Source organism: Ranitomeya imitator, chromosome 6 (genome assembly GCF_032444005.1).
Source record: "Ranitomeya imitator isolate aRanImi1 chromosome 6, aRanImi1.pri, whole genome shotgun sequence".
NCBI classification, from domain to species: domain Eukaryota; kingdom Metazoa; phylum Chordata; class Amphibia; order Anura; family Dendrobatidae; genus Ranitomeya; species Ranitomeya imitator.
The window spans coordinates 207562162-207588661 of NC_091287.1; the positions used below are offsets into that span (position 1 = coordinate 207562162).

General features: G+C 42.6%; 1 protein-coding gene across 2 annotated transcripts in view; it reads left to right on the plus strand.

Annotated features, from left to right (window-relative positions):
- The window catches only part of ERP44 (endoplasmic reticulum protein 44), a 380772-nt gene extending 361556 nt beyond the window's left edge, over positions 1 to 19216 (plus strand). For both annotated transcript variants that reach the window (XM_069730447.1, XM_069730448.1), the window contains 2 exons: positions 8864 to 8966; positions 18822 to 19216. In XM_069730447.1, the coding sequence (XP_069586548.1) occupies positions 8864 to 8966; positions 18822 to 18926 (208 nt within the window). In that variant the 3' untranslated portion in view covers positions 18927 to 19216. The remainder of the gene's footprint in view (positions 1 to 8863; positions 8967 to 18821) is intronic.
- Positions 19217 to 26500: the final 7284 nt, after the last annotated feature.

Sequence of the window (26500 nt, forward strand, 5' to 3'; positions counted from 1 at the left end):
GCTTAGTGTGACGGTACCCTTACATTGAGAAGTGACCTCTTGTGCTGATAACTTATGAAGAATGGGGCTTGTGAGTACATTACTAGGGACAAAGAACTTGTATTAGTGACACTGCTCCAGCAGAGAAAAAAAATGTAGTGGAGCTTTAACCCCTTAGTGACAGAGCCATTTTGGTACTTAATGACAAAGCCAATTTTTACAATTCTGACCACTGTCACTTTGAGGTTATAACTCTGAAACACTTTAACGGATCCCGCTGATTCTGAAATAGTTTTTTCGTGACAAATTTATACTTCGTGTCAGTGGTAAAATTTATTCGATATTACTTGCATTTATTTATAAAAAAGCAGAAATATGGCGAAAATTTTAAACATTTTGTCACACAAAATAGTTAATAAATAGTGATAAGCGAATATACTCGTTACTCGAGACTTCTCAAGCATGCTCGGGGGTCCTCCGAGTATTTTTTTTAGTACTCAGAGATTTAGTTTTTCTTGCCGCAGCTGAATGATTTACATCTGTTAGCCAGCATAAGTACATGTGGGGGTTGCCTGGTTGCTAGAGAATCCCCACATGTACTCAAGAGAAATCTCGAGTAACGAGTATATTCGCTCATCACTACTAATAAACAACATTTCCCACATGTCTGGAAACACATTTTTTCGTTAGGGAGTTCTAAGTTTTAAAAGTTGACCAGCAATTTCTCATTTGTACGACAAAATTTACAAAACCATTTGTTTAGGGACCACCTCACATTTGAAGTCACTTTTAGGGGTCTATATGGCAGAAAATACCCAAACGTGACACCATTCTAAAAATTACACCCCTCAAGGTGCTCAAAACCACATTCAAGAATTTTATTAACTCTTTACGTGCTTCACAGGAAGTGAAGCAATGTGGAAGGGAAAAATTAACATTTAACTTTTTTTTTACAAACATTTTTAATTAAGAACCAATTTTTTTATGTTCACAAGTGTTAAAAGAGAAAATGAACAACAAAATTTGTTGTGCAATTTCTCCTGAATACACCGATACCCCATATGTGGGGGTAAACCACTGTTTGGGCGCACGGCAGAGCTTGGAAGAGGAATGCTGTTTGACTTTTTTAACGCAGAATTGGCTGGAATTGAGATTGGACGCCATGTTGCTTTGGAGAGCCCCTGATGTGCCTAAACAGTGGAAACCCCTCACAAGTGACACCATTTTAGAAATTAGACCCCTTAAGGAACTTATCTAGGTGTGTGGTGAGCACTGTGAACCCCCAAGTGCTTCACAGAAGTTTATAACGTAGAGCCGTGAAAATAAAAAATCTTTTTTTTTTCCACAAAAATGATTTTTTAGCCCCCAATTTTTTTTATTTTCCCAGGGGTAGCAGGAGAAACTGGATGCCAAAAGTTGTTGTCCAGTTTGTCCGGAGTACGCTGAAGCCCCATTTGTGGGGGTAAACCACTGTGCACACGGCAGAGCTCAGAAGGGACCGAGCACCATTTGACTTTTTCAATGCAAAATTGGCTGGAATCAATGGTGGAGCATTTGGAGACCTCCTGATGTACCTAAACAGTGGAAACCCCCAATTCTAACTCCAAACCCACACCCCTAATCCCATCCATAACCCTAATCCCAAACCTAACCCTAATCCCAAACCTAAGGCTTCTTTTACACTTGCCGTTTTTTTTTTTTGCGGCCCGTTTTTCGGGTTTTCAATACTATGACAAAAGTATTGGGAGAAAAAGGCGGTCCGCAAAACCAGAAGTGACGGTGCACTGCAAAATCAACCTTCCGTTGCTTTTGCAGCCCCATTGAATTACAATAAGGGTTGTGTTCGTAACCCGTGAAAAATATCAAGCAGGCTCGATATTTTTTTTACAACCGTAAATACGGCCCTCACGCAGAATTATTGCGGCCTGTTTTTGTGGCCCCATAGAAATCTATTGGGACCGCAAAAACGGGATGCAAAACCAAGTAAGTATAAAAGAAGCCTTACCCTAACCCTAATTTTGCTCTGAAACCCCGTTCCTCTGGTGACCCCGTTCAGCAAGTAAAGATAATTATTTCTCTACTGCGTGGCGACCCTCAGGACTGGGCATTCTCACTTGAGTCAGGGAATCCGGCATTGCTTAATGTAGATGCATTTTTTTCAATCGCTCGGATTATTATATGACGAACCTAACTCTGTAGAGCATGCTGAGAAAACACTGTTGGCCCTGTGTCAGGGTCAGGAAGCGGCAGAATTATACTGCCAGAAATGTAGAAAATGGTCTGTGCTCACTAAATGGAATGAGGACGCTCTGGCAGCAATTGTCAGAAAGGGTCTTTCTGAAGCCCTTAAAGATGTTATGGTGGGGTTTCCCACACCTGTTGGTTTGAGCGAATCTATGTCTATGGCCATTCAGATTGATCGGCGCCTGCGCGAACGCAAAGTGGTGCACCATATGGCAGTGTCCTCTAAGCAAAGTCCTGAGCCCATGCAATGTGATAGGATTTTGACTAGAGCGGAACAGAGGGGATACAGACGTCAGAATGGGCTGTGTTTTTACTGTGGTGGTTCTGTTCATACTATTTCTGATTGCCCTAAACGTATTAAGAGGGTCGCTAGATCTGTTACCATTAGTACTGTGCAGCCTAAGTTTCTCCTGTCTGTGACCCTGATTTGCTCATTGTCATCTTTTTCTGTCATGGCATTTGTGGATTCAGGCACTGCTCTGAACTTAATGGACTTAGAATTCGCTAGGCGCGGTGGTTTTTCTTTGCAGAGTCCCATACCCTTGAGGGGTATTGATGCTACACCATTGGCCAAGAATAAACCTCAGTACTGGACGCAGATGACTATGTACACGGCTCCTGCACATCAGGAAGATTGCCGTTTTCTGGTGTTGCATAATTTACATGATGTTGTTGTACTGGGGTTTCCATGGTTACAAGTACACAATCCAGTGCTGGATTGGAAATCAATGTCTGTGACTAGTTGGGGTTGTCAAGGGGTACATAGTGACGTTCCTTTGATGTCAATTTCCTCTTCCCCCTCTTCTGATGTTCCTGAATTTTTGTTAGATTTCCAGGATGTATTCGATGAGCCCAAGTCCAGTTTCCTTCCACCACACAGGGACTGTGATTGTGCTATTGACTTGATTCCTGGCTGTAAGTTCCCTAAGGGCCGACTTTTCAACCTGTCTGTGCCAGAGCATGCCGCCATGCGGAGCTATGTTAAGGAGTCTTTAGAGAAGGGGCATATTCGGCCGTCTTCGTCACCATTGGGAGCGGGATTCTTTTTTGTTGCCAAGAAGGATGGCTCCTTAAGACCCTGTATTGATTTTCGCCTTCTTAATAAGATCACGGTCAAATTCCAATATCCTTTACCTTTGCTCTCTGATTTGTTTGCTAGGATTAAGGGGGCTAGTTGGTTTACCAAGATTGACCTTCGAGGGGCATATAATCTTGTTCGTATTAAACAGGGTGACGAATGGAAGACTGCATTTAATACGCCCGAAGGCCATTTTGAATACCTTGTGATGCCATTTGGGCTCTCTAATGCTCCATCTGTGTTCCAGTCTTTCATGCATGATATTTTCCGCAATTATCTTGACAAATTCCTGATTGTGTATTTGGATGATATTTAGATTTTTTCCGATGATTGGGAGTCTCATGTGAAGCAGGTCAGGATGGTATTCCAGATCCTTCGTGATAATGCTCTATTTGTGAAGGGGTCTAAGTGCCTATTTGGAGTTCAGAAGGTCTCTTTTTTGGGGTTTATTTTTTCTCCTTCGTCTATAGAAATGGATCCTGTTAAGGTCCAAGCCATTCATGACTGGATTCAACCCACATCTGTGAAGAGCCTTCAGAAATTTTTGGGCTTTGCTAATTTTTATCGCCGTTTCATTGCCAACTTCTCTAGTGTGGTTAAACCCCTGACCGATTTGATGAAGAAAGGCGCTGATGTGACTAATTAGTCCTCTGAGGCTGTTGAGGCCTTTCAGGAGCTTAAACGCCGATTTACTTCTGCCCCTGTGTTGCGTCAACCGGATGTTTCTCTTCCTTTTCAGGTTGAGGTTGACGCTTCTGAGATTGGGGCAGGGGCCGTTTTATCACAGAGGAATTCTGATGGTTCCTTGATGAAGCCATGTGCCTTCTTTTCCCGAAAGTTTTCGCCTGCGGAACGCAATTATGATGTCGGCAATCGGGAGTTGTTGGCTATGAAGTGGGCATTTGAGGAGTGGCGACATTGGCTAGAGGGAGCCAAGCACCGCATTGTGGTCTTGACTGATCATAAGAATTTGATTTACCTTGAGTCGGCCAAGCAGCTGAAACCTAGACAGGCTCAGTGGTCCCTGTTTTTCTCCCGTTTTGATTTTGTGGTCTCATATCTTCCAGGATCTAAGAATGTTAAGGCAGATGCCCTCTCTAGGAGTTTTTTGCCGGATTCTCCTGGAGTCCTTGAGCCGGTTGACATTCTTAAGGAAGGGGTGATTCTTTCTGCCATCTCCCCTGATTTGCGGCGGGTGCTTCAGGAATTTCAGGCTGATACGCCTGACCGTTGTCCTGTGGGGAAGCTGTTTGTTCCTGATAAATGGACGAGTAAGGTGATTTCTGAGGTCCATTGTTCAGTGTTGGCTGGTCATCCTGGGATTTTTGGTACCAGAGATTTGGTTGCTTGGTCCTTTTGGTGGCCTTCCTTGTCGCGTGATGTCCGTGCTTTTGTGCAGTCCTGTGGGACTTGCGCTCGAGCCAAGCCTTGCTGTTCCCGCGCTAGTGGGTTGCTTGTGCTTTTGCCCATCCCGGAGAGGACTTGGACGCATATTTCCATGGATTTTATTTCGGATCTTCCTGTGTCCCAGAGGATGTCTGTTATCTGGGTGGTATGTGACCGGTTCTCTAAAATGGTCCATTTGGTACCTTTGCCTAAATTGCCTTCCTCTTCTGATTTGGTTCTATTGTTTTTTCAGCATGTGGTTCGTTTGCATGGCATTCCGGAGAATATGGTGTCTGACAGAGGTCCCCAGTTTGTTTCCAGGTTTTGGCGGGCCTTTTGTGCTAGGATGGGTATTGATTTGTCTTTTTCTTCGGCGTTCCATCCTCAGACCAATGGCCGAACTGAGCGAACTAATCAGACCTTGGAAACCTATTTGAGATGCTTTGTGTCTGCTGATCAGGATGATTGGGTGACTTTCTTGCCGTTGGCCGAGTTTGCCCTTAATAATCGGGCCAGTTCGGCTACTTTGGTTTCGCCTTTCTTTTGTAATTTTGGTTTCCATCCTCGTTTTTCTTCAGGGCAGGTTGAGCCTTCTGATAGTCCTGGTGTTGATTCTGTGATGGACAGGTTACAGCGGATTTGGGCTCATGTGGTAGACAATTTGACGTTGTCCCAGGAAAAGGCTCAGCTTTTTGCTAACCGCCGTCGGTGTGTTGGTCCTCGGCTTCGTGTGGGGGATTTGGTTTGGTTGTCCTCTCGTCATGTTCCTATGAAGGTTTCTTCCCCTAAGTTTAAGCCTCGGTTTATTGGTCCTTATAAGATTTCTGAGATTATCAATCCTGTGTCTTTTCGTTTGGCCCTTCCAGCCTCTTTTGCCATCCACAATGTTTTCCATAGATCTTTGTTGCGGAGATATGTGGTGCCCGTTATTCCATCTGTTGATCCTCCTGCCCCGGTGTTGGTTGAGGGGGAGTTGGAATATGTGGTTGAGAAAATTTTGGATTCTCGTTTTTCGAGGCGGAAGCTTCAGTATCTTGTCAAGTGGAAGGGTTATGGCCAGGAGGATAATTCTTGGGTTGTTGCCTCCGATATTCATAGTCCTATATAGCAACAGTCGCACTCAAAAAAAATTTTTCAGAGTATTGATTGAGCTGGAAAAACGTGGTTTTCTTTATTATAGACACCAGAACAAAAGTTATAACCGCAGTGTTTCGTAGGTAACATTTCGACCCACAGGGTCTTTTTCAAACCTTACTGAAGACATAAGAAAGAATACAAAATATCACGAGACATGGACACAAAATATATACAAAATATATACAAAATCTGTACACTAATAAACAAAATAACTATGAACCGATGTTCGTGCCGCCGATTTGGTTCGTGCTTTTCATTTGGCTCATCCTGATCGGCCTGAGGGCTCTGGTGAGGGTTCGGTGACCCCTCCTTATGGGGGGGTACTGTTGTGAATTCCGCTCTTGGGCTCCCTCCGGTGGTTGTAAGTAGCATTTTTGTGAGTTCTGCTATTTGGCTCCCACCTGTGGTTTTGAGTGGTATGGCTGCTTCTTGGATTTAGCTTCAGCAGCTGTTTTCTCTGATCGTCTTTCTGGCTCGGCTATATTAGTCTGGCCTTATCCCTCATTCAGTGCCAGTTGTCAATTGTTCCTGCCTGGAGTCATTGCTCTTTGGACTTTCCTGACACTCTGACCAGTTCATCAAAGCTAAGTCCTTGCTTGTCCTTTTGCGGTTCTCTTGTTGTGGACTTTGTTGTTCAGCTCTTTCTTTGTTTTTGTTCATTTGTCCAGCTTTTCAGTATGGATCTATTCAGTTAAGCTGGAAGCTCTGGGCAGCAGAGTTTGCCCTCCACACCTTTAGTCAGGTGTGGAGATTTTTGCATTTCTCTGCGGTGGACTTTTTCTAGTTTTTTTACTGACCGTACAGCGTTCTGTTCTGTACTATTTCTATCTAGCTAGAAGTGGCCTCCTGTGCTAAATCTTGTTTCATACTACGTATGTCTTTTCCTTCTCCTCTAACAGTCATTTGTGGGGGGCTAATCTATCCTTTGGGGATTTTCTCTGAGGCAAGATAGTTTTCCTGCTTCTATCTTTAGGGGTAGTTAGCTCTTAGGCTGTGACGAGATGCCTAGGCCGAGTTAGGAGCATTCCACGGCTACTTCTAGTGTTGTGTTGAGCTTAGGGACTGCGGTCAGTATAGTTGCCACCTGCTCAGAGCTAGACGCATGTCGCTCTTTAATCACCAAATCATAACAGGGGGGGTGGCAGGAGGGCCCAGGAGCACCAGGGGGCATAAGGATCCCTATTTTTCTCTCCGCTGAAGTGCGAACACATCAGAGGAGAGAGAAATTAAATGGCACATCCAACTTTTTTTTTGTGTGGTCGCCGGTAAGCGCTTAATACCGGCGGTGGCAAAACCGGGGTCGGTAAAAACCGACCCGAATTATGTTCTCTGGGGTCTCGTCTACCCCTATAGACTTTTTCCACAGCGCAGCTGTGGTTTAAGTACCCTTAACTACCGCCATTAAAAGTTGTATCGGCGGTCGAAAAATAGGGTAGCTCTAAGGAATGACAAACCTTTTAACCAGAGTATAGTCCAACAATATAGTAACTATCAGTCACACCTATGTTTTAAACCATAAAAAGCACAAATATTTCACACTAATAAAACTCGATATTTGGTATAGGATGAGCTAATGCCATAAATTTGTTTCAGGTAAAGCTTTGTTTCTTTGTGGTCCAGCAAAGAAGTGGGTTGTTTAGATTTACAAAAATATTGCTTAGTTGAGCCAATATATGCGATTTCTCAAGGTGAAACCTGATTAAAACTTCTACCCCAGTAGGCCCCCCATACTCAATAAATTGACTGTCCTGAAGAAATGAAGTTTGGCTGACTTTTTTTTAGTAAGGGAGTTAGGCTGCTTTCACACATGAGTTTTTTGCCATCCGCGACGGATGGCCTCACGTTTTATGTTTTTCGCCGAATCAGTCAAAAAAAATTTTTTTACGGTGGCTGGAGAAAACGTCGATTTTTGCAATTATTGTTGTCTCTCTCACGCAAAAAATCAGATCCGTTGCATCCGTTTTTCACAATTTGCAACAGATCCTTTTTTTGTTTTCAAACTTTGCCGGATTGTGCCTGACGGCAAAAAACTGATGTGTGAAAGCAGCCCTAGTGGTTGTCTGATACTGAAGTTTTTTTTTTTTTTCTTTAAAACCCAGATGTTTTTTACAACCAGAAGCTGACATAGTCACTCTCCAGTATCCCCATAAGGGTATGTGCACACGTTGCGGATTTGGCTGCGGATCCGCAGCAGTTTTCCAGTTGTACAGTACCTTGTAAATGTATGGAAAACCAAATCCACAGTGCACATGCTGTGGAAAATTCCGCTCTTAAATGCTGCGCTTTATTTTCCGCAGCATGTCAATTCTTTGTGCAGATACCGCAGAGTTTTACACCTATTCCTTAATAGGAATCCGCAGGTGAAATCTGCACAAAAACTGCACTGAATCCGCAAGGAAAAATCCGCAATGGAATCCGCAACGTGTGCACATAGCCTAAATCCGGTGTAGGCAGCTCTTGAGGTATGTACCTGCTCCAGAAGCAATGTTTGCTACTTTTAGAAGTCAGCAGGACTACTCTTCGGTCAGGTGATTAGAGGAGCACGTCATCGATTGTTTCTCCGACATGTGTTCCTGTTGACTTATGAACGAAGCAGACATCGTATCCGTACTCACTTCAGACTGCCACAGCGGCCTGCGCTGGATGCACAGGGGATGTTGGAAGGTGGCTCTGCCTCTGCTTTTTTTAAAATCATCCATGCCTTTAAAAAAAAAATCAGTTTGATAATCCCTTTAACAGAAGGCATTGAAACAGAAAAAAAATGCAACATTTACTTAATAAAATCATTTCCCTAACCTGAATAGATGCTACTTTTTTTTCAAACTACATTTTGTGACATTAGGCTCTATGCTTTCAAAGTGAGCTCCTTCACGATACAAGTTTTCTTGTGTGGTGAATACTACAAATAGTGATGCGTTAGATGTGAAAAATAGGCATTTGGCCAAAACGAGCGGCACCAGGAAAGGGTTAAATGGCTTATTGTTGCTGCCACTTGTTGCTATTTATGTAATCTCTAAAGTTTGGTGTTTTGTTTTTTAGGATTCCTGGTAAACTAAAACAGTTTGTTTTAGATTTACATTCTGGAAAACTACATAGAGAATTTCACCATGGACCTGATCCAACTGATGTTGCTCCAGGACAGGTATATAGAATATTTACATTAAGTTATCATTAAATATGTAGATTAAGTGGATCTTAAGGGAAATACGAAATGGCTTGGACATAAGAAAATATAGTTAACCCCTCGGAGGTATTTTTGTTTTTGCGTTTTAGTTTTTTGCTCCCCTTATTCCCAGAGCCATAACTTTTTTTTTATTTTTCTGTCAATATGGCCATGTGAGGGCTTTCTTTTCTGTGGAACGGGTTGTACTTTTGAACGGCACCATTGGTTTTATCATGTCGTGTACTAGAAAACGGGAGAAAAATTTCAAGTGCAGTGAAATTGCAAAAAAAAAGTGCAATCCCACACTTGATTTTTTTTTTTGCTTTTTTACTAGGTTCACTAATTGCTAAAACTGACCTGCCGTTATAATTCCCCAGCCATTACAAGTTCATAGATGCCAAACATGTCTAGTTTCTTTATCTAAGTGGTGAAAAAAAAAATCCAAACTTTGTAAAAAAAAAAAAATAAAAAAATTGTCAGATACCCGTAGCGTCTCTATTCTTAGTGATCTCAGGTTGGGTTAGGCCTTATTTTTTTGCGTGCTGAGCTGACATTTTTAATGATACCATTTTGGTGCAGATATGATCTTTTGATCGCCTGTTATTGCATTTTAATGCAATGTCGTGGCAACCAAAAAGCATAATTCTGCCGTTTTGACTTTTTTTCTCGCTACTCCGTTTAGCGATCAGGTCAATCCTTTTTTTTTATATTGATAAATCTGGCGAATCTGAATGCGGCGATACCACATATTTGTATGTTTGATTTTTTTTTTTGTTATTGTTTTATTTTGAATGAGGTGAAAAGGGGCTGATTTGAAATATATATATATATATATATATATATATATATATATATATATATATATATATATATATATATATATATAATTAGTACAGACCAAAAGTTTGGACACACCCTCTCATTTAAAGATTTTTCTGTATTTTCATGACTTCATGGTAAAATAGCTGCTAGGAAACCACTGCTAAGGACAGGCAACAAGCAGAAGAGACTTGTTTCGGCTAAAGAAGACAAGGAATGGACATCAGACCAGTGGACATCTGTGCTTTGGTCTGACGAGTCCAAATTTGAGATCTTTAGTTCCAACCACCGTGTCTTTGTGCGACGCAGAAAAGGTGAACAGATGGACTCTACATGCCTGGCTCCCTCCGTTAAGCATGGAGGAGGAGGTTTGGGGGTGCTTTGCTGGTGACACTGTTGGGGATTTATTCAAAATTGAAGGCATAATGAACCAGCATGGCTACCACAGCATCTTGCAACGGCATGCTATTCCATCCTGTTTGCGTTTAATTGGACTATCATTTATTTTGCAACAGAACAATGATCCCAAACACACCTCCAGGCTGTGTAAGGGCTATTTGACCAAGAAGGGAGAGTGATGGGGTACTATGCCAGATGACCTGGCCTCCACAGTCACCAGACCTGAATCCAATCGAGATGGTTTGGGCTGAGCTGGACCACAGAGTGAAGGCAAAAAGACCAACAAGTGCTAAGTATCTCTGGGAACTCCTTCAAGATTGTTGGAAGACCATTCCCGGTGACTACCTCTTGAAGCTCATCAAGAGAATGCCAAGAGTGTGCAAAGCAGTCATCAAAGCAAAAGTTGGCTACTTTGTAGAACCTAGAATATAAGACATAATTTCAGTTGTTTCACATTTTTTTGTTAAGTATGTAATTCCATATGTGTTGATTCATAGTTTTGACGCCTTAAGTGTGAATTTACAATTTTCTTAGTCGTGAAAATACAGAAAAATCTTTAAATGAGGTGTGTTAAAACTTTTGCTCTGTACTGTGTATGTGTGTGTGTATGTATATATATATATATATATATATACATATATATATATATATATATATATATATATATATATATACACACACATATATATATATATATATATATATATATATATATATATATATATATATATATATATATATATATATATATATATATATATAGTACAGACCAAAAGTTTGGGCACACCTCATTTTAAGATTTTTCTGTATTTTTATGACTCACACTGAAGGCATCAAAACTATGAATTAACACATGTGGAATTATATACTTAACAAAAAAGTGTGAAACAACTGAAAATATGTCTTATGTTCTTGGGTCTTCAAAGTAGCCACCTTTTGCTTTGATGACTGCTTTGCACACTCTTGGCATTCTCTTGATGAGCTAAAGAGGTAGTCACCGGAAATGGTTTTCACTTCACATGTGTGCCCTGTCAGGTTTAATGGAATTTCATGCCTTATAAATGGGGTTGGGACCATCAGTTGTGTTGAGCAGAAGTCTGGTGGATACACAGCTGATAGTCCTACTGAATAGACTGTTAGCTGCTTTTTTCTTGCCATAATACAAATTCTAAGTAAAGAAAAACGAGTGGCCATCATTACTTTAAGAAATGAAGGTCAGTCAGTCTGAAAAAGTGGGAAAACTTTGAAAGTGTCCCCAAGTGCAGTAGCAAAAACCATCAAGCATTACAAAGAAACAGGCTTACATGAGGACCGCCCCAGAAAAGGAAGACCAAGAGTCACCTCTGCTTCTGAGGATAAGTTTATCCGAGTCACCAGCCTCAGAAATTGCAGGTTAACAGCAGCTCAGATTAGAGACCAGGCCAATGCCACACAGAGTTCTAGCAGCAGACACATCTCTACAACAACTGTTAAAGGGAACCTGTCACCCCGTTTTTTGAGATTGAGATATAAATACTGTTAAATAGGGCCTGCGCTGTGTGTTACTATAGTGTATGTAGTGTACCCCGATTCCCCACCTATGCTGAGAAATAACTTATCAAAGTCGCCGTTTTCGCCTGTCAATCAGGCTGGTCAGGTCGGGAGGGCGTGTTCACAGCGCTGGTTCTTCCTCAGCTTTACGTTGGTGGCGTAGTGGCGTAGTGGTGAACAAGCAGCGCGCGATCTGCGCTGTCATCCCTTTCGTCGGTGGGGGCAGCCATCTTCCTGGGGCCGCGCATGCGCAGATCGTGTGCTCTGCTGCACGGGGCTTCAGGAAAATGGCCGCGGGATGCCGCGCGTGCGCATTAGAGAAAATGGCCGCCGCGATCTCTAATGCGCACGCGCGGCATCCCGCGGCCATTTTCCTGAAGCCCCGTGCAGCAGAGCACTCGATCTGTGCATGCGCGGCCCCAGGAAGATGGCCGCCCCCACCGACGTAAGGGATGACAGCGCAGATCGCGCGCTGCTTGTTCACCACTACGCCATCAACGTAAAGCTGAGGAAGAACCAGCGCTGTGAACACGCCCTCCCGACCTGACCAGCCTGATTGACAGGCGAAAACGGCGACTTTGGTAAGTTATTTCTCAGCATAGGTGGGGAATCGGGGTACACTACATACACTATAGTAACACACAGCGCAGGCCCTATTTAACAGTATTTATAGCTCAATCTGAAAAAACGGGGGTGACAGGTTCCCTTTAAGAGGAGACTTTGTGCAGCAGGCCTTCATGGTAAAATAGCTGCTAAGAAATCACTGCTAAGGACAGGCAACAAGCAGAAGAGACTTGTTTGGGCTAAAGAACGCAAAGAATGGACATTAGACCAGTGGAAATCTGTGCTTTGGTCTGATGAGTCCAAATTTGGGATCTTTGGTTCCAACCACCGTGTCTTTGTGCGACACAGAAAAAGTGAACGGGTGGACTCTACATGCCTGGTTCCCACCGTGAAGCATGGAGGAGGAGGTGTGGGGGTGCTTTGCTGGTGACACTGTTGGGGATTTATTCAAAATTCAAGGCATATTGAACCAGCATGAATACCACAGCATCTTGCAGCAGCATGCTATTCCGTCAGGTTTGCGTTTAGTTGGACCATCACTTATTTTTCAACAGGACAATGACCTCAAACACACCTCCAGGCTGTGTAAGGGCTATTTGACCTAGAAGGAGACGTGAACCCAATCGAGATGATTTGGGGGGAGCTGGACCGCAGAGTGAAGGCAAAAGGGCCAACAAGTGCTAAGCATTTCTGGGAACTCCTTCAAGATTGTTGGAAGACCATTTCCGGTGACTACCTCTTGAAGCTCATCAAGAGAATGCCAAGAGTGTGCAAAGCAGTCATCAAAGCAAAAGGTGGCTACTTTGAAGAACCTATAAGACATATTTTCAGTTGTTTCACACTTTTTGTTCAGTATATAATTCCACATGTGTTAATTCATAGTTTTTATGCCTTCACTGTGAATTTACAATTTTCATAGTCATGAAAATACAGAAAAATCTTTAAATGAGAAGGTGTGTCCAAACTTTTGGTCTGTAATATATATATTTATTTAGATTTTTATATATATTCATTCATTCATTCATACTAGATGGTGGCCTGATTCTAACACATCGGGTATTCTAGAATGTGTAGTATATAGCACAGTCCACGCAGTATATAACACAGCCCGCGTAGTATGTAACACAGCCCACGTAGTATGTAACACCGCCCACGCAGTATATAAGAAAGCCCATGTGGTATATAGCAATGTGGGCACCATATCCCTGTTAAAAAAAATAAATAAAATAATAAAGTTATATACTCTCCTTCCGGCGGCCCCCGCATCCAGCCCAGGACTTTATCCTTGCTCCTCGCGAAGCTCCATTCCCAGTAATGCCTTTCGGCAATAACTCGTGATCATATAGTAGTCTCGCGAGACCGCTGTGTCGTCATCTCGCGAGACCGCTACGTGATCTCGAGTCATTTTCGCAATGCATTCTTGGGACCGAAGCGTCACGAGGAGCGGGAAAGGGTGCCATGGACGCCGGAAGGTGAGAATATAATGTTGTTTTTTTTGTTATTATATTACCTGTTTTTACTATTGATGCTGCATAGGCAGCATCAATCGTAAAAAGTGAAGCGATTTTTAACTCCCGCCCCAATATCGCTGATTGGTTGCGGCCGACCGCGACCAATCAGCGACCCGGGATTTGCGTTTCGGAAGTTACAGACAAACAGGCGGAAGTACCCCTTAGACAAATATATGTGTATATATATATACACTAGATGGTGGCCCGATTCTAACGCATCGGGTATTCTAGAATATGCATGTCCACATAGTATATTGCACAGCCCACGTAGTATATTGACCAGTCACGTAGTATATTGCCCAGCCACGTAGTATATTGCCCAGCCACGTAGTATATTGCCCAGCCACGTAGTATATTGCCCAGCCACGTAGTATATTGCCCAGTCACGTAGTGTATTGCCCAGCCACGTAGTGTATTGCCCAGCCACGTAGTGTATTGCCCAGCCACGTGGTATATTGCCCAACCACGTGGTATATTGCCCAGCCACGTAGTATATTGCCCAGTCACGTAGTGTAATGCCCAGCCACGTAGTGTATTGCCCAGCCACGTAGTGTATTGCCCAGCCACGTAGTGTATTGCCCAGCCACGTGGTATATTGCCCAGCCACGTGGTATATTGCCCAACCACGTGGTATATTGCCCAGCCACGTGGTATATTGCCCAGCCACGTGGTATATTGCCCAGCCACGTGGTATATTGCCCAGCCAGGTAGTATATTGCCCAGCCAGGTAGTATATTGCCCAGCCACGTAGTATATTGCCCAGCCACGTAGTATATTGCCCAGCCACGTAGTATATTGCCCAGCCACGTAGTATATTGCCCAGCGACGAAGCATATTGCCCAGTTACGTAGTATATTGCCCAGCCAGGTAGTATATTGCCCAGCCAGGTAGTATATTGCCCAGCCAGGTAGTATATTGCCCAGCCAGGTAGTATATTGCCCAGCCAGGTAGTATATTGCCCAGCCAGGTAGTATATTGCCCAGCCAGGTAGTATATTGCCCAGCCAGGTAGTATATTGCCCAGCCAGGTAGTATATTGCCCAGCCAGGTAGTATATTGCCCAGCCAGGTAGTATATTGCCCAGCCACGAAGCATATTGCCCAGCCACGTAGTATATTGCCCAGTTACGTAGTATATTGCCTAGTGACGTATTATACAGCACAGAGCCACGTAGTATATTGCCCAGCCACGTAGTATATTGCCCAGCCACGTAGTATATTGCCCAGCCACGTAGTATATTGCCCAGCGACGAAGCATATTGCCCAGCCACGTAGTATATTGCCCAGTTACGTAGTATATTGCCTAGTGACGTATTATACAGCACAGAGCCACGTAGTATATTGCACAGTGACGTAGTATACAGCACAGAGCCATGTAGTATATTGGCCAGTCTCGTAGTATATTGCCCAGCCACGTAGTATATTGCCCAGCGACGAAGCATATTGCCCAGTTACGTAGTATATTGCCTAGTGACGTATTATACAGCACAGAGCCACATAGTATATTGCACAGTGACGTAGTATACAGCACAGAGCCACGTAGTATATTGCCCAGCCACGTAGTATATTGCCCAGCCACGTAGTATATTGCCCAGCGACGAAGCATATTGCCCAGCCACATAGTATATTGCCCAGCCAGGTAGTATATTGCCCAGCCAGGTAGTATATTGCCCAGCCAGGTAGTATATTGCCCAGCCAGGTAGTATATTGCCCAGCCAGGTAGTATATTGCCCAGCCAGGTAGTATATTGCCCAGCCAGGTAGTATATTGCCCAGCCAGGTAGTATATTGCCCAGCCAGGTAGTATATTGCCCAGCCAGGTAGTATATTGCCCAGCCACGTAGTATATTGCCCAGCGACGAAGCATATTGCCCAGCCACGTAGTATATTGCCTAGCGACGTATTATACAGCACAGAGCCACGTAGTATATTGCCCAGCCACGTAGTATATTGCCCAGCCACGTAGTATATTGCCCAGCCACGTAGTATATTGCCCAGCCACGTAGTATATTGCCCAGCGACGAAGCATATTGCCCAGCCACGTAGTATATTGCCCAGTTACGTAGTATATTGCCTAGTGACGTATTATACAGCACAGAGCCACGTAGTATATTGCACAGTGACATAGTATACAGCACAGAGCCACGTAGTATATTGGCCAGTCTCGTAGTATATTAGCCAGTCACGTAGTTTATTGCCCAGCCACATATGTCACAGGTTAAAAAATAAAAAATAAACATATACTCACCCTCCGAAGGCCCCTTGTAGTCATGTCGGCTGTGTGCGGTGCACTTGGCTGCTTCCAGTCCCAGGGTTGGTAGCACCGTGACGTCATGGCAGGTCCTTCTCGCGCAGGACCTGTGATGAGGTCGCGGTCACATGACCGAGACGTCATGGCAGGTTCTTGTCGCATACCATCCTTGCCACCGGAAGCTGCCGCTTGGATGGAGCGGTTACCGGAGCATCGCGAGGAGCTGGAAAGGCGGCAGAAGGTGAGTATATAATGATTTATTTTTTTTTATTATTATTATTTTTAACATTACATCCTTTTACTATTGACGCTGCATAGGCAGCATCAATAGTAAAAACTTGGTCACACAGGGTTAATAGCGACGGTAACGGAGTGCGTTACCCGTGGCATAACGCGGTCTGTTACCGCTGGCATTAACCCCGTGTGAGCGGTGACTGCGGGGAGTATGGAGCGGGCGCCAGGCACTGACTGCAGGGGAGTAGGGAGGGACTAATCGGACTGTGGCCGTCGCTAATTGGTCGTGACAGGCAGCTGGCGAGACCAATTAGACTTGGATTCCATGACAGACAGAGGCCGCGACCAATTAATATCTTGTGACAGAAAGACGGAAGAGATATATATATATATAATTTTTTACTTTTGGCATGCTTCAATAGTCTCCATGGGAGACTAGAAGCTGCCGCAACCCGATTGGCACTGCTACATAGAGGCGATGATCAGATTACCTGTATGTAGTAGAATTACTCACTAGCTATGAGCGCCGACCACTTGAGTTAAATGCTCATGAGTCCTGAGTAAGACTGCCTAGTGCATTCGAAACGTGTTGACTGGGTCATGTCGACCATGTAAATTTTTCTTTTGTCTGCACCAAATTTTCTTTTGAAATAGAAAAGGAAAATCCAGTCCTGTTGAGCCAGACTCCAATTTTTTTTTTATTATCCTTGATGTGAGGCCAAAGCGAGGCCGTTGTCTGAGTCCCAGGTGGATGAGCAAAGAGTAACTGGGTAAGCTGGAATCAAGTTTCTGTAAATATGCAACCAAAGAGAAAAACAATGTGCCAAGAACAAAATACAATAAACAGTACCATTTAAGCCAAAAATCAGAGCAGGCACAAACAACAAGGAAAATTGGTAGTTGAGCTAATCAAAAAGGGTGCATTGACATAGTGTATCTATGCATCTAAGGATTTTCCAGATACAAATCGGTATGAGAAAAGGGGTGTAAACACAAGTCACATGGCTAAACTATTGCTGTCTTTTCAGAGAGCCTGAATATAACAGGTTATTCCAGTATTACAAAGTAATTCGCTAAAACCCCAAAGAGAGTACATCAGTAATAATGAAGTAATGATAGATAGTAAATACAAATAGATTATATTCAATATTTGGATAACAGAGATACATAGATATGATTAGCTCAACCACCAAGAGACCCAACAGGTATTTCACCACAGCTTTGTCACTCTAACACCATCAGAGTGTTTTTGGAGTGACAGAGAATTACCACAAAAGTAAAAAAGAAGGCTTAGAAAAACTATAGAAAACTTGGATCATTTACTTAATTATATTGTCCCGAAGAATTAAATTGTACTGTCACTTTTACTGCACAGTGGGCATGTCTAAAAAATTTTTAAAAAAATGTATGTACCCCAAATAGTAGCAATTATTTCAAATTATCCCACACACAAAATAAGCAGCAACTTTGGTCTATTCAAAGATTAAGTTATGTATCACACAATATTGCAACACACATAAACAACATTTGTAAAAACTTATATATATAAATTTTCTATGCAAGGGGCATATACCCAAAAATGGTACAAATGATAAGTCTCCAAGAAACAAAATACTAAATGTGGGTCTGTCAACATAAAAATTAAAATAGGCTCTCTCAATGTAAATTTTTGTGTAAAAGTTGTAAAACAAAATATCAATTTGACATCGGCATAGGAAAATAGTCATCATGATTACGGCAATGGCGTAATCAATTATCAAAAAACAAAACTTTGAAAAATTGTTAGGCTTGCTATTTTTTATTTTTGTATGTGTGATTTTTTTTTTTGCAATTCCTTACCCAAAATTAATTCTTGAAAATGTTGCCAAAAGGCCAAAACAATTGGGTTTAAATGCTCATGCAACTCCTAATTTATCAAAGTTTTTGTCAAATTTTCCATTTTTATAAATGCAGACCTAAGATAAAATGTATCACAAAAAAAAGTCTCAAAATTATTTAGATGAAGTGACAAGTTAGAGCTGAAAATATGGGACTCTGTCAAGAAGGCCAAAATTGAGTGGAAAGAGTGAAATGCTTTATTTTTGCTGTGACATCTTTTGTTTAAAGAAAACTCTCATACTTTGAAAAACCACAATATTGCTTAACATGAATGTTTACAATTCTGAAAACCTATCTAATGAATTTACAATTAATAATTTAATTGCATATATAAAACTCACAAATGGAAAATTATGGTTTCATGTACAAATCTCATAGGTTCTCTTTGTGCATCTAATTTGTGGCAATTTGATTGGCATAACTTCTAGCATTTTATCAGGTGCTCTTTAAAGAAATAAGAATTTTAATCTGAGAGGTCAATGAATAAGCACTGACCTGTGAACAAGAGCCTATGCAGATGAGCTTTAAAAAGACTTGTGCTATTTGATTTAGGGTCAGACAGCACACTGACCCATGTTATTCAATGTAACTATTCTAATTTAGCTGTTAATTCATTTCTCAATGTATTTCTTTTGTTTGTTTTTTTTCTAGCAAACTCAAGATTTTGCAAGTAATCCTCCTGAGAGTTCTTTCCAAAAATTAGCACCAAGTGAATATAGGTACACTATACTGAAAAGGGATCGTGATGAGCTTTAGTACATTAGAAATGCCGTGGAAGCCTTAATGTTTGATCAAGCCTATATTTTGAGAATTGTATTTTTTATTTGGGATACACAAACAATATTGGATTATTTTTATTTGCTCCCACTGTTTGTAAATATGTCTGTTTGGTGGTTTCTTTCTGTACAGACTTTTAAATTGAAAATATGAAAATTAAAATCTAGTAAACAAACGGTCCTTTTTATAACTACAAAGTTATCATGACATTTACAAGTTGTTAAATTGCACTTCCCCATTAAATTGAAATTTTGTTTGTTTCTTGTGAAGTCTGTCTTTATATTAAGAACACGAGATTCAGCAATTTGAGACTGTACAATGTGACCGAGCAGGGAAGGTTATCTTATTCTTTCAAATAGAACATAAGTTGTTTTCGTACATTACTTCTATAGGTATTTTCCAGAATCTAAATTTTTCTATGTAAAACTCGACAGAAAACCAATAAGATTGAATATAAGATGAAGAAATTGCTTCAAGTAAACAAAGAAAAGCAAAACTCCACATTAGGTGATAACTACACGGCAAATAAGGTTTTCTCCTTAAAATTAAAATCTAGTAAACCAACGGTCCTTTTTATAACCTGTTGCCATAAAATGCAGTCCAATCTGCAGGCAGTATGTTATAGAGCAGGTGACTAGGAGTTGACTGATAGTTTTGTGAGAAAAGATTCAGTATATTCTGTGTTTTAATTGCTTAAATCTCTTTCTGGGATCTTGTTCCAGTGGTCAGTTACTGTCAGCTTTTCTTGTATAAGTGTGCATACAGACATAGACTACCGTTCAAAAGTTTAGGGTCACTTAGAAATATCCTTATTTTTGAAAGAAAAGCACAGTTTTTTCCAATGACGCTAACATTAAATTATTCCGAAATACACTCTATACCTTGTTAATGTGGTAAATGACTATTCTAGCTGCAAACGTCTGGTTTGTAATGCAATATCTTCATAGGTGGATAGGGGCCCATTTCCAACAACCATCATTCCAGTGTTCTTATGGTACTTTGTGTTTGCGAACTGTGTAAGAAGGCTAATGGACGGTTGGAATACCCTTTAAAACCCTTGTGCAAGTATGATAGCACAGCTGAAAACAGTTTGGCTGATTAGAGAAGATATAAACCTGACCTTCCTTTGAGCTAGTTGAGAATCTGGAGCATTACATTTGTTAGTTCCATTAAACTCTCAAAATTGCCAGAAAAAAAGAACTTCCATGTGAAACTCAAGTTCAATGTAGAATCACTGCATTCATACAAGGGAAAAGGTATGCTTCAGGTGAATATTTATTAACGGTGATGAGTAAAGCGACAGCTAGAGACATTTCGGCCGGAAAACGGCCTTTATCACATAGTTGCTGGAAAATAAAAAAAATATGCATACAATGAGGACCAGATATGTACAAGATATATACAAATATTTACAAAGAGGCATATTCAAAGGTTCATTAGTAATGCAATATGCATTGATATAGTATGATCCAATGAATACCTAGAGGCATCATAGACAGGAAAGCAGGTTGCTGGCAGCAGTCATGAAAAAAAAACCCAAGTAAAACTAACAATAATCAGACAATCGCGAACCCTTTTGAGTGAAGAGTCACCAAGTAGGTAGAGTTACTGCTATGCAATATTTCATTTAGCGCAATGTCCTATAAGCAAGAGTGACGAAAGGCATAATTAGGTTGGGTACTTGGTAATAGAAATAATATTAGGCAGTAGGTGGCTGAATAAAAAAAAAAAAAAGCCCTCATGTTTGATCGCAGTGTGCCGGGGGTTAATGTGCCGTGGACGGTCCGTGACCGCTCCTGGCACATAGTGCCGGATGTCAGCTGCAATAGTCAGCTAACCCCCGGGCGCGATAGGCCGTGCTTCGCCCATGAGCGCAGCCAATCGCTATGACGTACTATCCCGTCGGTGGGCATACGGGCCCACCCCACCTCGATGGGATAGTACGTCTAATGTCAGAAAGAGGTTAACGGAATAACGACGACAGCAAAAAAGGTCCGATTTCCCATTTAATATCTCCTCTGATGTGATCGCACATCAGAGGAGAGAGAAATGGGTTCCCCCGATTCCCCCGGTACATCCAGTCCCCCTGCCGCCAGCACCCACCCATATCTGCCGGCAACAATAGGAAATTTTCCTATTGGTTAATTTTGATCACTGTGATAGGCCCTATCACAGTGATTAAAATATAAAAAATAATAAATCAAACCCCTTTTTTATCACTCCCTTAGTTAGGTAAAAGTAATAATAAAAAAAAATGTATTTCCATTAGGGTTGGGCTAAAGTTAGGGTTGGGATTAGGTAAAGGGGTGTGTTGTGATTAGGGTTGGAGTTAGAATTGGGGGGGGTTCCACTGTATAGGTACATCAGGGGGTCTCCAAGCGCGATAAGGTGCCACCATTGGCTCCAGCCAATTTTGCGTTCAATAAGTCAAATGGTGCTCCCTCCCTTCTGAGCCCTGCCATGCGCCCAAACAGTGGCTTTCCCGCACATACGTGGTACTGGTGTACTCAGGAGAAATTGCACAACAAATTTTGTGGTCCATTTTCTCCTGATACCCTTGTGAAAATTAAAAAAAATTGATTCCAAAGTACATTTTTTGTGGAAAAAGTACATTTTTAATTTTCTCCTTACACAATGCTTTAGTTCTTGTGAAGCAAAGCATCTGAAGGGTTAACCCGTTTCTGACATCCGACATACTATCCCGTCCATGTGGGCTGGGCCCGTATGACCATGAACGGGATAGTACGTCGCACTCAATGAGGTGCACATTCAGGTGGTGTGCGGCCGATCGGGGCCGCCGGGTGTAAGCTGATTCTCACAGCTGACAGCCGGCACTTAAAGCCCCGGAACACTGCAATCAAACATGATCGCAGCATTCCGGTGGCATAGAGAAGCTTCTCTCAGACCCTCAGTACAAAGTGATGTGATTGCGTTGTCTGAGGTTCTCCCTGCCAGCAGACCCCTGGATCCAAGATGGCCGCGTGGTCCTTCTGAGTCCTGCAGGGAGGTGGCTTCTTCGTGCCTGCCCTCTAAAAGCTGTGGTCATTGGCGATTGCTGCATTTAGAAGGTAGAGTGGTATGGGGCCCATTCTCACCCCTTTGACACCAATTAAATGAATTTGCAGGGAACCTATGGTTCTCATTGCACCTGGTGGTCAAACTAGAATATGTGTGCCTGTTATATACAAACAAACATTTTATCCTGGATCTGCATGAGCAAGCCAAACAGATCTATTATTACAAAGTTATTTTATTTTATTCTTGGTTATTATGAGAACTCATGAACGCAGCAGCATCTGTAAACTCTTTCTACGTGTATTTCTCAGAAAGGCACTTCTATGTAAGAAAACTCCGAAACCCGGTGCTCTATGGCCTGGTCTTGAATTCACTTCCCTCTACTACGCTTGGATTTATGGAGGCTTGGGAGAGGGACCTGGGGATCACCTTTTCTGAGGCGGATAGTCTAAAAATCTTCACTCTTGCACATAAGATGACGATGTCCAGTCAGGCGCAGGAGAGGAATTATAAATTACTGACACGCTGGTATAGGTGTCCCGTCCTTCTCCACAGGATTAACCCGGAGATCTCGGACGCCTGCTGGAGATGTGGCTCTGCCACAGGCTCTATGCTTCATGTTTGGTGGTCCTGTGGTCCCCTGCAACCCTTCTGGAACTCAGTCTTCGATGCCTTTCATTTGATGACTGGGGTCCGCCACGAGCCCTCCCCCCAAATGGCACTGAAGACACAAAAGAGAATAGTAAAACCAAAAACACTCAGTTTGAAAAAATGTTGCAGTAATCCGCAAGTGCTAGTAAAAGCTGTAAAAAACAGGGTATTTGGTTGATACGTTTTTTGCAAAATGGCACTACTGTCGCTGATGCCCAGTTCGATAGCTTCCGTTAAAAAGGGGATCCTGAGATTTTGCCTCATAGCTGCTAGGGCAGTTATTCCCCGACATTGGAGGTCCACTGAGGTCCCCTCCACGGAGGAATGGATAGCTGAAATGGATAGATTACATCGTCTAGAGTTGCTGGTGGCGGGTGATGGTGATGCTGCATATGTCCAGGGACGCACCTGGTTCCTCTGGCAATCCTTCAAGGAAAGCACAGGGTTCCTGACTTGGCTGCGTACATACTCATAATTCTCAATACGTGGGCGTATACATTGCTGGGTCTCCCTTAATCCCCCCTTCTTCCCCTTTCCCCCCCCCCCCCCCCTTTTTTTTTCTCTCTCTCTTCTTCTCTTTCTTTCTTTTTCTCCTATCTCTACAATTGCTTTTCTCACAGGTTTTGTATCCATGTCCCGAGGTGATTCTCAAGATGAGAAGCATGTACCCTTTATGTGCCAGAGTCCTTGTTCAACTACACTTGTGCTGTGTGCTCAGAGGCGTAATGTATAGTTCTGGACATTGTAATGATTCATTTTATTGTTTTTCCTGTTTAAAATTTCAATAAATATATTTACTGAAAAAAAAAAAAAAAAGAAAACTCCGAAACCTATCATCATTGCCCAATGAATATGAGAGACTGTGAAAATGAGTGGAGATGTGATCCATCAGGTTAGATCCTAAAACTTGTTTTATTAGTTTTAAGAATACATTTTATATTAAATGATACAACAATACATAAATACAGTGCCTTGCGAAAGTATTTGGCTCCCTGGAACTTTTCAACCTTTTCCCACATATCATACTTCAAACATAAAGATACCAAATTTAAATTTTTGGTGAAGAATCAACAACAAGTGGAACACAATTGTGAAGTTGAATGAAATTTATTGGTTATTTAAAATTTTTGTGGAAATTCAAAAACTGGAAAGTGGAGAGTGCAATATTATTCGGCCCCTTTAACTTAATACTTTGTTGCGCCACCTTTTGCTGCGATTACAGCTGCAAGTAGCTTGGGGTATTTCTATCAGTTTTGTACATCAAGAGACTGAAAATCTTGCCCATTCTTCCTTGGCAAACAGCTCGAGCTCAGTTTGGTTTGATGGAGAACGTTTGTGAACACTAGTTTTCAGCTCTTTCCACACATTCTCGATTGGATTGAGGTCTGGACTTTGACTTGGCCATTATAACACCTGGATACGTTTATTTGTGAACCATTCCATTGTAGATTTTGCTTTATATTTGGGATCATTGTCTTGTTGGAAGACAAATCTCCATCCCAGTCTCAGGTCTTTTGCAGACTCCATCAGGTTTTCTTCAAGAATGGTCCTGTATTTAGCTCCATCCATCTTCCCATCAATTTTAACCATCTTCGCTGTCCTTACTGAACAAAAGCAGGCCCAAACCATGATGCTGCCACCACCATTTTTGAAAGTGGGGATGGTGTGTTCGGTTCTAGGATGTTTCGCCCCCAGCAGTTTGCCCCCAGCAGTTCGCCCATGGGTACATTTCGCCCCCGCACATTTCGTCCCCAGCCTTTGGCCCCCAGGATGTTTGGCCCCCGCACATTTCACCGCCGCACAGTTTGCTCCCAGAAGTTCGTCCCTAGGTACATTTTGCCCCAGCACATTTTGTCCCCAGCATTTGGCCCCCAGGATGTTTTGCACCCGCACATTTCACCTCCGCACATTTTGTCCCCAGCATTTGGCCCCTGGATGTTTTGCCCCCAGTAGTTCACCCCTGGATGTTTCACACCCGGCAGTTCGCCTCAGATGTTTGCACCCTTGTGGTTCATGAACTCCCGTCCGTCATCAATGTTTCCCCAGCATTTGGCCCCTGGATGTTTCGCACCCAGCAGTTCGCCCCCGGTTGTTTGCACCCTTGTGGTTCATGAATTCCCATCCATCATCAATATTTCGCCCCCAGCCATTTGCCCCCGGCAGTTCGCCCCCAGATATTTGTACCTTTGTGGTTCATGAATTCCTTTCCATCATCAATGTTTCGCCCCCAGAAGTTTGCCCCCAGATGTTTCATTCCTGAATGTTTCTCCTACAGCACTTTGTCCCTGGATGTGTCGCCATCTGATGTTTCGCACCTAAAATTTTGACCCCAGATGTTTCACCCTCAACTTTTGGGGACAACATGCAGAGATCAAAACATCTAGGGCTGAACATACCTGGGGGTAAAATATACAGGACCCCAATTGCTGGGGATTCCTGTGGCTGCCTTTTCAGCAGCTCACCCAGTGTCTCTTCTGGCTGGCCTTAAAGGAGTAGTATCACCCTAGAACAAAAAAAAGGACATACCTGTCGCAGCTGCAGCTCCTTGGGTCACGGAGTGCAGTCTGGCAGTTCCCCGTGATGTCTTCTGCTTCTGGCTGTCTTTTCATCTTCCCTGGATCACTGATCCATGAAGCATGATGAATGCTGCAGCAGTGAGGCCGAATGTCTCCAGGCTTCTCACTGACATGATGTCACTCCTGCCCCATTCATCAGTCAATCCAGGGGGCAGGATGCCTCTCCTGTCACCAAGGAATTGCATATATAGATCAATAGTTGGTGGTTTGTAAGTAGAGCGCTGGCAGTAGTCCCAGGAAGGGGAAGGTAGACATCCGAGTCACCGCAACTCCAGCCGGGCACCCCCAATAGAGGATATAATAACAGGTTATAGAAGGAAAATCCCGTCCTAGGAGTGCAGAAAAAAGCACTCTGACACCAGGTTGAGTTGAGCCACAACGCGTTTCAACGGCATACACAGTCTTCGTCAGGTGGTCTAAGATGTATAAATATGATCAAGTTGCAGGGTTTTTTTTTATTCCAAAACTTTAAGTTTTCTAGATAAGTAACTTTACAAACAAGCAGAAAAATATTAACAATTGGTCAAACCAACCAACATTGTAGAACAATATATTTAAAGCGTAACTCTAAAAAAAAAAAGCCCAAAAACTTTTGATATGTTATAGTACCTGGGTCACTGATCTTTTCCAATGGAGAACCCCTTCAAGCAGCTTTAGTTTATTTTTTTAAATATAATATTTTGTAAATTTTATTTAGTTTTGTGTGAAAAGTCGCATCTGAGTTACAGTAGCAGGCTCTATGTGCTGCAGGATTTCACTGGTTACTAAGGAAGTTGGGCCCCCTTGTTAGCAGAAATTGTGGGCTGATTCAGGGTTCCTGTGATACATTCAGGGCTGTTCGATCACAGCCCTCTGGAAAGTTCCCCATCCCCCTCTGCTCATGTGTTATGTCCTGGACAAGAGGAGGGATTCCCCCCTGTGTAAAGCCAGTAAAGGCCTGAGCACATGGGGCGTTGGGGAGCTTTGCAGGGGGGCTGTGAACTAGCAGCCCTGTATACATCATAGGGAGCACATTGATGCCTCTTTCAGACTTGCTGTTTTCCTGGCGATTACGGCGGCGGTTTAAAACCGCTGCGGTAATCGCCAGGAAGATAGAAAATTTTTTAAAATGGAAAACCGTTCGGCTTTTGCTGCACAGTTTTCCCGCGATTTAAGCCCATTGACTTGCATTGGGCAAATCGAGTGCTATGTAGTGGTTTTGCTGGCGACTACGGCCACGGTTTTAAACTGCTAAGATAATCGCCAGCAAAACCGCTAGTCTGAAAGAGGCCTGACAGTTGCACGTCCCATGTAGCCATTCCTGTTGTGAAT